General features: G+C 55.4%; 1 protein-coding gene across 1 annotated transcript in view; it reads left to right on the top strand.

Annotated features, from left to right (window-relative positions):
• MDGA1 (MAM domain containing glycosylphosphatidylinositol anchor 1) overlaps positions 1 to 12,646 on the top strand; it is a gene marked incomplete at its 3' end in the record, with an annotated part of 232,098 nt that overhangs the window by 207,842 nt on the left and 11,610 nt on the right. The window contains exon 12 of the mRNA XM_072131647.1: positions 8,060 to 8,237. Within this exon, the coding sequence (XP_071987748.1) occupies positions 8,060 to 8,237 (178 nt within the window). The remainder of the gene's footprint in view (positions 1 to 8,059; positions 8,238 to 12,646) is intronic.

The raw sequence follows: 12,646 nt of genomic DNA, 5'->3' as shown, positions 1-12,646 counted from the left end.
GTACAGACTGCACAGGAGGGAGGACACTGCACATAGTACAGGCTGCACAGGAGGGAGGACACTGCACATAGTACAGACTGCACAGGAGGGAGGAGACTGCACATAGTACAGGCTGCACAGGAGGGAGGACACTGCACATAGTACAGACTGCACAGGAGGGAGGAGACTGCACAGGAGGGAGGAGACTGCACAGGAGGGAGGAGATTGCACATAGTACAGACTGCACAGGAGGGAGGACACTGCACATAGTACAGACTGCACAGGAGGGAGGACACTGCACATAGTACAGACTGCACCTGAGGGAGGACACTGCACATAGTACAGACTGCACAGGAGGGAGGACACTGCACATAGTACAGACTGCACAGGAGGGAGGACACTGCACATAGTACAGACTGCACAGGAGGGAGGAGACTGCACATAGTACAGACTGCACAGGAGGGAGGAGACTGCACATAGTACAGACTGCACAGGAGGGAGGAGACTGCACATAGTACAGACTGCACAGGAGGGAGGACACTGCACATAGTACAGACTGCACAGGAGGGAGGACACTGCACACAGTACAGACTGCACAGGAGGGAGGAGTCTGCACACAGTACAGACTGCACAGGAGGGAGGACACTGCACATAGTACAGACTGCACAGGAGGGAGGACACTGCACATAGTACAGACTGCACATGAGGGAGGACACTGCACATAGTACAGACTGCACATGAGGGAGGACACTGCACATAGTACAGACTGCACAGGAGGGAGGAGACTGCACATAGTACAGACTGCACAGGAGGGAGGAGACTGCACATAGTACAGACTGCACAGGAGGGATGAGACTGCACATAGTACAGACTGCACAGGAGGGAGGACACTGCACATAGTACAGACTGCACAGGAGGGAGGACACTGCACACAGTACAGACTGCACAGGAGGGAGGAGTCTGCACACAGTACAGACTGCACAGGAGGGAGGAGACTGCACACAGTACAGACTGCACAGGAGGGAGGAGACTGCACACAGTACAGACTGCACAGGAGGGAGGAGACTGCACACAGTACAGACTGCACAGGAGGGAGGAGACTGCACATAGTGGAGACTGCACAGGAGAGAGGAGACTGCACAGGAGGGAGGAGACTGCACAGGAGGGAGGACACTGCACATAGTACAGACTGCACAGGAGGGAGGACACTGCACATAGTACAGACTGCACAGGAGAGAGGACACTGCACATAGTACAGACTGCATAGGAGGGAGGGCACAACACATAGTACAGACTGCACAGGAGGGAGGAGACTGCACACAGTACAGACTGCACAGGAGGGAGGACACTGCACACATTACAGACTCCACAGGAGGGAGGACGCTGCACATAGTACAGACTGCCCAGGAGGGAGGACGCTGCACACAGTACAGACTGCACAGGAGGAAGTACACTGCACATAGTACAGACTGCACAGGAGGGAGGAGACTGCACAGGAGGGAGGAGACTGCACATAGTACAGACTGCACAGGAGGGAGGAGACTGCACAAAGTACAGACTGCACAGGAGGGAGGAGACTGCACAAAGTACAGACTGCAGAGGAGGGATGACACTGCACACAGTACAGACTGCAGAGGAGGGAGGAGACTGCACAGAGTACAGACTGCACAGGAGGGAGTAGACTGCACACAGTACAGACTGCACAGGAGGAAGGAGACTGCACACAGTACAGACTGCACAGGAGGGAGCAGACTGCACACAGTACAGACTGCACAGGAGGGAGGACACAGCACATAGTACAGACTGAACAGGAGGAAGGACACTGCACATAGTACAGATTGCACCGGAGGAAGGACACTGCACATAGTACAGACTGCACAGGAGGGAGGAGACTGCACAGGAGGGAGGGCACTGCACAGGAGGGAGGACACTGCACACAGTACAGACTGCACAGGAGGAAGGACACTGCACATAGTACAGACTGCACAGGAGGGAGGACACTGCACATAGTACAGACTGCACAGGAGGGAGGAGACTGCACAGGAGGGAGGGCACTGCACAGGAGGGAGGACAATACACATAGTACAGACTGCAGAGGAGGGAGAAGACTGCACACAGTACAGACTGCACAGGAGGGAGGACACTGCACACAGTACAGACTGCACAGGAGGGAGGAGACTGCACATAGTACAGACTGCACAAGAGGGAGGAGACTGCACAAGAGGGAGGAGACTGCACATAGTACAGACTGCAGAAGAGGGAGGAGACTGCACAAAGTACAGAATGCACAGGAGGGAGGAGACTGCACATAGTACAGACTGCACAGGAGGGAGGACACTGCACATAGTACAGATTGCACAGGAGGAAGGGCACTGCACATAGTACAGACTGCACAGGAGGGAGGAGACTGCACATAGTACAGACTGCACAGGAGGGAGGACACTGCACATAGTACAGACTGCACAGGAGGGAGGACACTGCACATAGAACAGACTCCACAGGAGGGAGGACGCTGCACATAGTACAGAATGCACAGGAGGGAAGACGCTGCACATAGTACAGACTGCACAGGAGGGAGGACACTGCACATAGTACAGACTGCACAGGAGGGAGGACACTGCACATAGTACAGACTGCACAGGAGAGAGGAGACTGCACACGAGGGATGAGACTGCACACGAGGGAGGAGACTGCACACGAGGGAGGAGACTGCACACGAGGGAGGAGACTGCACACGAGGGAGGAGACTGCACACGAGGGAGGAGACTGCACAGGAGGGAGGAGACTGCACACAGTACAGACTGCACAGGAGGGAGGACACAGCACATAGTACAGACTGAACAGGAGGAAGGACACTGCACATAGTACAGATTGCACCGGAGGAAGGACACTGCACATAGTACAGACTGCAGAGGAGGAAGGAGACTGCACAGGAGGGAGGGCACTGCACAGGAGGGAGGGCACTGCACACAGTACAGACTGCACAGGAGGAAGGACACTGCACATAGTACAGACTGCACAGGAGGGAGGACACTGCACATAGTACAGACTGCACAGGAGGGAGGGCACTGCACAGGAGGGAGGGCACTGCACAGGAGGGAGGGCACTGCACAGGAGGGAGGAGATTGCACATAGTACAGACTGCACAGGAGGGAGGACACTGCACATAGTACAGACTGCACATGAGGGAGGACACTGCACATACTACAGACTGCACAGGAGGGAGGACACTGCACACAGTACAGACTGCACAGGAGGGAGGAGACTGCACACAGTACAGACTGCACAGGAGGGAGGAGACTGCACACAGTACAGACTGCACAGGAGGGATGAGACTGCACATAGTGGAGACTGCACATAGTACAGACTGCACAGGAGAGAGGAGACTGCACAGGAGGGAGGAGACTGCACAGGAGGGAGGACACTGCACATAGTACAGACTGCACAGGAGGGAGGACACTGCACATAGTACAGACTGCACAGGAGAGAGGACACTGCACATAGTACAGACTGCATAGGAGGGAGGACACTGCACATAGTACAGACTGCATAGGAGGGAGGGCACTGCACATAGTACAGACTGCATAGGAGGGAGGACACTGCACATAGTACAGACTGCATAGGAGGGAGGACACAACATATAGTACAGACTGCACAGGAGGGAGGAGACTGCACACAGTACAGACTGCACAGGAGGGAGGACACTGCACACAGTACAGACTGCACAGGAGGGAGGAGACTGCACACAGTACAGACTGCACAGGAGGGAGGAGACTGCACAGGAGGGAGGAGACTGCACAGGAGGGAGGGCACTGCACACAGTACAGACTGCACAGGAGGAAGGACACTGCACATAGTACAGACTGCACAGGAGGGAGGACACTGCACATAGTACAGACTGCACAGGAGGGAGGACACTGCACATAGTACAGACTGCACAGGAGGGAGGAGACTGCACAGGAGGGAGGGCACTGCACAGGAGGGAGGACAATACACATAGTACAGACTGCAGAGGAGGGAGAAGACTGCACACAGTACAGACTGCACAGGAAGGAGGACACTGCACACAGTACAGACTGCACAGGAGGGAGGAGACTGCACATAGTACAGACTGCACAAGAGGGAGGAGACTGCACATAGTACAGACTGCACAGGAGGGAGGAGACTGCACATAGTACAGACTGCACAGGAGGGAGGAGACTACACATAGTACAGACTGCACAGGAGGGAGGAGACTGCACATAGTACAGACTGCACAAGAGGGAGGAGACTGCACATAGTACAGACTGCACAGGAGAGAGGAGACTGCACATAGCACAGACTGCACAAGAGGGAGGAGACTGCACATAGTACAGACTGCACAAGAGGGAGGAGACTGCACATAGTACAGACTGCACAGGAGGGAGGAGACTACACATAGTACAGACTGCACAGGAGGGAGGAGACTGCACATAGTACAGACTGCACAAGAGGGAGGAGACTGCACATAGTACAGACTGCACAGGAGAGAGGAGACTGCACATAGCACAGACTGCACAAGAGGGAGGAGACTGCACATAGTACAGACTGCACAAGAGGGAGGAGACTGCACATAGTACAGACTGCACAAGAGGGAGGAGACTGCACATAGTACAGAATGCACAGGAGGGAGGAGACTGCACATAGTACAGACTGCACAGGAGGGAGGACACTGCATATAGTACAGATTGCACAGGAGGAAGGACACTGCACATAGTACAGACTGCACAGGAGGGAGGAGACTGCACATAGTACAGACTGCACAGGAGGGAGGAGACTGCACATAGTACAGACTGCACAGGAGGGAGGAGACTGCACATAGTACAGACTGCACAGCAGGGAGGACGCTGCACATAGTACAGACTGCACAGGAGGGAGGACACTGCACATAGTACAGACTGCACAGGAGGGAGGAGACTGCACATAGTACAGACTGCACAGGAGGGAGGAGACTGCACATAGTACAGACTGCACAGGAGGGAGGAGACTACACATAGTACAGACTGCACAGGAGGGAGGAGACTGCACATAGTACAGACTGCACAAGAGGGAGGAGACTGCACATAGTACAGACTGCACAGGAGAGAGGAGACTGCACATAGCACAGACTGCACAAGAGGGAGGAGACTGCACATAGTACAGACTGCACAAGAGGGAGGAGACTGCACATAGTACAGACTGCACAAGAGGGAGGAGACTGCACATAGTACAGAATGCACAGGAGGGAGGAGACTGCACATAGTACAGACTGCACAGGAGGGAGGACACTGCATATAGTACAGATTGCACAGGAGGAAGGACACTGCACATAGTACAGACTGCACAGGAGGGAGGAGACTGCACATAGTACAGACTGCACAGGAGGGAGGAGACTGCACATAGTACAGACTGCACAGGAGGGAGGAGACTGCACATAGTACAGACTGCACAGCAGGGAGGACGCTGCACATAGTACAGACTGCACAGGAGGGAGGACACTGCACATAGTACAGACTGCACAGGAGGGAGGACACCGCACATAGTACAGACTGCACAGGAGGGAGGACACTGCACACAGTACAGACTGCACAGGAGGGAGGACACGGCACATGGTACAGACTGCACAGGAGGGAGGACACTGCACATAGTACAGACTGCACAGGAGGGAGGACACTGCACATAGTACAGACTGCACAGGAGAGAACGCACATAGTACAGACTGCACAGGAGGGAGGACACTGCACATAGTACAGACTGCACAGGAGGGAGGACACTGCACATAGTACAGACTGCACAGGAGGGAGGACGCTGCACATAGTACAGACTGCACAGGAGGGAGGACACCGCACATAGTACAGACTGCACAGGAGGGAGGACACTGCACACAGTACAGACTGCACAGGAGGGAGGACACGGCACATGGTACAGACTGCACAGGAGGGAGGACACTGCACATAGTACAGACTGCACAGGAGGGAGGACACTGCACATAGTACAGACTGCACAGGAGAGAACGCACATAGTACAGACTGCACAGGAGGGAGGACACTGCACATAGTACAGACTGCACAGGAGGGAGGACACTGCACATAGTACAGACTGCACAGGAGGGAGGAGACTACACATAGTACAGACTGCACAGGAGGGAGGACACTGCACATAGTACAGACTGCACAAGAGGGAGGAGACTGCACATAGTACAGACTGCACAGGAGAGAGGAGACTGCACATAGCACAGACTGCACAAGAGGGAGGAGACTGCACATAGTACAGACTGCACAAGAGGGAGGAGACTGCACATAGTACAGACTGCACAAGAGGGAGGAGACTGCACATAGTACAGAATGCACAGGAGGGAGGAGACTGCACATAGTACAGACTGCACAGGAGGGAGGACACTGCATATAGTACAGATTGCACAGGAGGAAGGACACTGCACATAGTACAGACTGCAAAGGAGGGAGGAGACTGCACATAGTACAGACTGCACAGGAGGGAGGAGACTGCACATAGTACAGACTGCACAGGAGGGAGGAGACTGCACATAGTACAGACTGCACAGCAGGGAGGACGCTGCACATAGTACAGACTGCACAGGAGGGAGGACGCTGCACATAGTACAGACTGCACAGGAGGGAGGACACCGCACATAGTACAGACTGCACAGGAGGGAGGACACTGCACACAGTACAGACTGCACAGGAGGGAGGACACGGCACATGGTACAGACTGCACAGGAGGGAGGACACTGCACATAGTACAGACTGCACAGGAGGGAGGACACTGCACATAGTACAGACTGCACAGGAGAGAACGCACATAGTACAGACTGCACAGGAGGGAGGACACTGCACATAGTACAGACTGCACAGGAGGGAGGACACTGCACATAGTACAGACTGCACAGGAGGGAGGACGCTGCACATAGTACAGACTGCACAGGAGGGAGGACACCGCACATAGTACAGACTGCACAGGAGGGAGGACACTGCACACAGTACAGACTGCACAGGAGGGAGGACACGGCACATGGTACAGACTGCACAGGAGGGAGGACACTGCACATAGTACAGACTGCACAGGAGGGAGGACACTGCACATAGTACAGACTGCACAGGAGAGAACGCACATAGTACAGACTGCACAGGAGGGAGGACACTGCACATAGTACAGACTGCACAGGAGGGAGGACACTGCACATAGTACAGACTGCACAGGAGGGAGGACACTGCACATAGTACAGACTGCACAGGAGAGAACGCACATAGTACAGAATGCACAGGAGGGAAGACACTGCACATAGTACAGACTGCACAGGAGGGAGAACACTGCACATAGTACAGACTGCACAGGAGGGAGGACACTGCACATAGTACAGACTGCACAGGAGGGAGGACACTGCACATAGTACAGACTGCACAGGAGGGAGGACACTGCACATAGTACAGACTGCACAGGAGAGAACGCACATAGTACAGAATGCACAGGAGGGAAGACACTGCACATAGTACAGACTGCACAGGAGGGAGGAGACTGCACATAGTACAGACTGCACAGGAGGGAAGACACTGCACATAGTACAGACTGCACAGGAGGGAGGACACTGCACATAGTACAGACTGCACAGGAGGGAGGAGACTGCACATAGAACAGACTGCACAGGAGGGAGGAGACTGCACATAGTACAGACTGCACTGGAGGGAGGAGACTGCACATAGTACAGACTGCACAGGAGGGAGGAGACTGCACATAGTACAGACTGCACAGGAGGGAGGACACTGCACATAGTACAGACTGCACAGGAGGGAGGAGACTGCACATAGTACAGACTGCACAGGAGGGAGGAGACTGCACATAGTACAGACTGCACAGGAGGGAGGACACTGCACATAGTACAGACTGCACAGGAGAGAGGACACTGCACATAGTACAGACTGCACAGGAGGGAGGAGACTGCACATAGTACAGACTGCACAGGAGGGAGGAGACTGCACATAGTACAGACTGCACAGGAGGGAGGACACGGCACATTTATCCATATGTATCCCTGATCACTTATCAACTTGTCCTGTCTGATTGTCAGCTGAACCTTAAAGGGATGAGCAGCTTCGTGGTGACTACTAGAGCTACAGGGAAAGGCTTCCTCCACGAGTACAGACTAACCGACCTCAAGATCCCCCAGAGCTACGAGATCAAGATTACACCCCACACTGTGGCCGGACCAGGGGACTCCGCCTCCAGGACTATCCGCTACAAAGAGCGTAAGTAACAACTTTCTATTTTTGGTGCAATTCTTTTCTTGCTTCTTGAGACAAACTTATATCCTGTGTGAGAGGTAGTCACAGCCCCGCCCCCTGCCTGTATATCCTTTGTGAGAGATAGTCACAGCCCCGCCCCCTGCCTGTATATCCTGTGTGAGAGGTAGTCACAGCCCCGCCCACTGCCTGTATATCCTGTGTGAGAGGTAGTCACAGCCCCGCCCCCTGCCTGTATATCCTGTGTGAGAGGTAGTCACAGCCCCGCCCCCTGCCTGTATATCCTGTGTGAGAGGTAGTCACAGCCCCGCCCCCTGCCTGTATATCCTGTGTGAGAGGTAGTCACAGCCCCGCCCCCTGCCTGTATATCCTGTGTGAGAGGTAGTCACAGCCCCGCCCCCTGCCTGTATATCCTGTGCGAGAGGTAGTCACAGCCCCGCCCCCTGCCTGTATATCCTGTGCGAGAGGTAGTCACAGCCCCGCCCCCTGCCTGTATATCCTGTGCGAGAGGTAGTCACAGCCCCGCCCCCTGCCTGTATATCCTGTGCGAGAGGTAGTCACAGCCCCGCCCCCTGCCTGTATATCCTGTGCGAGAGGTAGTCACAGCCCCGCCCCTGCTGATGACATCACCGATATTATGATACTACTGGCCTGATGCTTCTCCATGTTGCTGTTAGATGTGACTGTGGATGTGACCAGAGTATACACTGACCGGCCACTTTATTAGGTCCACCATGCTAGTAACGGGTTGGACCCCCTTTTGCCTTCAGAACTGCCTCAATTCTTTGTGGCATAGATACAACAAGGTGCTGGAAGCTCCTCAGAGATTTTGCTCCATAGTGACATGATGGCATCACACAGTTGCCGCAGATTTGTCGGCTGCACATCCATGATGCGAATCTCCCGTTCCACCACATCCCAAAGATGCTCTATTGGATTGAGATCTGGTGACTGTGGAGCCATTTGTGTCCAGTGACATCATTGTCATGTTCAAGAAACCAGTCTGAGATGATTCCAGCTTTATGACATGGCACATTATCCTGCTGAAAGAAGCCATCAGATGTTACAGGGTACATTGTGCTCATAAAGGGATGGACATGGGCAGCAACAACACCATGACACCACCAGCACCAGCCTGAGCCGCTGATACAAGGCAGGATGGATCCATGACCCCACCACCACCAGCCTGAGCCGCTGATACAAGGCAGGATGGATCCATGACCCCACCACCACCAGCCTGACCCGCTGATACAAGGCAGGATGGATCCATGACACCACCACCACCAGCCTGAGCCGCTGATACAAGGCAGGATGGATCCATGACCCCACCACCACCAGCCTGAGCCGTTGATACAAGGCAGGATGGATCCATGACACCAGCACCACCAGCCTGAGCCGCTGATACAAGGCAGGATGGATCCATGACCCCACCACCACCAGCCTGACCCGCTGATACAAGGCAGGATGGATCCATGACACCACCACCACCAGCCTGAGCCGCTGATACAAGGCAGGATGGATCCATGACACCACCACCACCAGCCTGACCCGCTGATACAAGGCAGGATGGATCCATGACACCACCACCACCAGCCTGACCCGCTGATACAAGGCAGGATGTATCCATGACACCACCACCACCAGCCTGAGCCGCTGATACAAGGCAGGATGGATCCATGACACCACCAGCACCAGCCTGACCCGCTGATACAAGGCAGGATGGATCCATGACACCACCACCACCAGCCTGAGCCGCTGATACAAGGCAGGATGGATCCATGACACCACCACCACCAGCCTGAGCCGCTGATACAAGGCAGGATGGATCCATGACACCACCACCACCAGCCTGAGCCGCTGATACAAGGCAGGATGGATCCATGACCCCACCACCACCAGCCTGACCCGCTGATACAAGGCAGGATGGATCCATGACACCACCACCACCAGCCTGAGCCGCTGATACAAGGCAGGATGGATCCATGACACCACCACCACCAGCCTGAGCCGCTGATACAAGGCAGGATGGATCCATGACACCACCACCACCAGCCTGACCCGCTGATACAAGGCAGGATGGATCCATGACACCACCACCACCAGCCTGACCCGCTGATACAAGGCAGGATGTATCCATGACACCACCACCACCAGCCTGACCGCTGATACAAGGCAGGATGGATCCATGACACCACCACCACCAGCCTGAGCCGCTGATACAAGGCAGGATGGATCCATGACACCACCACCACCAGCCTGAGCCGCTGATACAAGGCAGGATGGATCCATGACACCACCACCACCAGCCTGAGCCGCTGATACAAGGCAGGATGGATCCATGACACCAGCACCACCAGCCTGAGCCGCTGATACAAGGCAGGATGGATCCATGACACCAGCACCAGCCTGAGCCGCTGATACAAGGCAGGATGGATCCATGACACCAGCACCAGCCTGAGCCGCTGATACAAGGCAGGATGGATCCATGACACCACCACCACCAGCCTGACCCGCTGATACAAGGCAGGATGGATCCATGACACCAGCACCAGCCTGAGCCGCTGATACAAGGCAGGATGGATCCATGACACCACCACCACCAGCCTGACCCGCTGATACAAGGCAGGATGGATCCATGGCACCACCACCACCAGCCTGACCCGCTGATACAAGGCAGGATGGATCCATGACACCACCACCAGCCTGAGCCGCTGATACAAGGCAGGATGGATCCATGACACCACCACCACCAGCCTGACCCGCTGATACAAGGCAGGATGGATCCATGACACCACCACCACCAGCCTGACCCGCTGATACAAGGCAGGATGGATCCATGACACCACCACCACCAGCCTGACCCGCTGATACAAGGCAGGATGGATCCATGACCCCACCACCACCAGCCTGACCCGCTGATACAAGGCAGGATGGATCCATGACACCACCACCACCAGCCTGAGCCGCTGATACAAGGCAGGATGGATCCATGACACCACCACCACCAGCCTGACCCGCTGATACAAGGCAGGATGGATCCATGACACCACCACCACCAGCCTGAGCCGCTGATACAAGGCAGGATGGATCCATGACACCACCACCACCAGCCTGACCCGCTGATACAAGGCAGGATGGATCCATGACACCACCACCACCAGCCTGACCCGCTGATACAAGGCAGGATGGATCCATGACACCACCACCACCAGCCTGACCTGCTGATACAAGGCAGGATGGATCCATGACACCACCACCAGCCTGACCCGCTGATACAAGGCAGGATGGATCCATGACACCATCACCACCAGCCTGACCCGCTGATACAAGGCAGGATGGATCCATGACACCACCACCACCAGCCTGAGCCGCTGATACAAGGCAGGATGGATCCATGACACCAGCACCAGCCTGACCCGCTGATACAAGGCAGGATGGATCCATGACACCACCACCACCAGCCTGACCTGCTGATACAAGGCAGGATGGATCCATGACACCACCACCACCAGCCTGAGCCGCTGATACAAGGCAGGATGGATCCATGACACCACCACCACCAGCCTGACCCGCTGATACACGGCAGGATGGATCCATGACACCACCACCACCAGCCTGAGCCGCTGATACAAGGCAGGATGGATCCATGACACCACCACCACCAGCCTGACCCACTGATACAAGGCAGGATGGATCCATGACACCACCACCACCAGCCTGACCCGCTGATACAAGGCAGGATGGATCCATGACACCACCACCACCAGCCTGACCCGCTGATACAAGGCAGGATGGATCCATGACACCACCACCACCAGCCTGAGCCGCTGATACAAGGCAGGATGGATCCATGACACCACCACCAGCCTGAGCCGCTGATACAAGGCAGGATGGATCCATGACACCACCACCACCAGCCTGAGCCGCTGATACAAGGCAGGATGGATCCATGACACCACCACCACCAGCCTGAGCCGCTGATACAAGGCAGGATGGATCCATGACACCACCACCACCAGCCTGACCCACTGATACAAGGCAGGATGGATCCATGACACCACCAGCACCAGCCTGACCCACTGATACAAGGCAGGATGGATCCATGACACCACCACCAGCCTGACCCGCTGATACAAGGCAGGATGGATCCATGACACCACCACCACCAGCCTGAGCCACTGATACAAGGCAGGATGGATCCATGACACCACCACCACCAGCCTGAGCCGCTGATACAAGGCAGGATGGATCCATGACACCACCACCACCAGCCTGACCCGCTGATACAAGGCAGGATGGATCCATGACACCACCACCACCAGCCTGAGCCGCTGATACAAGGCAGGATGGATCCATGACACCACCACCACCAGCCTGACCCGCTGATACAAGGCAGGAGGGATCCATGACACCAC

This window comes from Engystomops pustulosus, unplaced genomic scaffold, assembly GCF_040894005.1.
Source record: "Engystomops pustulosus unplaced genomic scaffold, aEngPut4.maternal MAT_SCAFFOLD_114, whole genome shotgun sequence".
NCBI lineage: Eukaryota > Metazoa > Chordata > Amphibia > Anura > Leptodactylidae > Engystomops > Engystomops pustulosus.
Note: the sequence above shows the minus strand (reverse complement) of the source record. Positions and strands in the feature narration are given on the sequence as shown.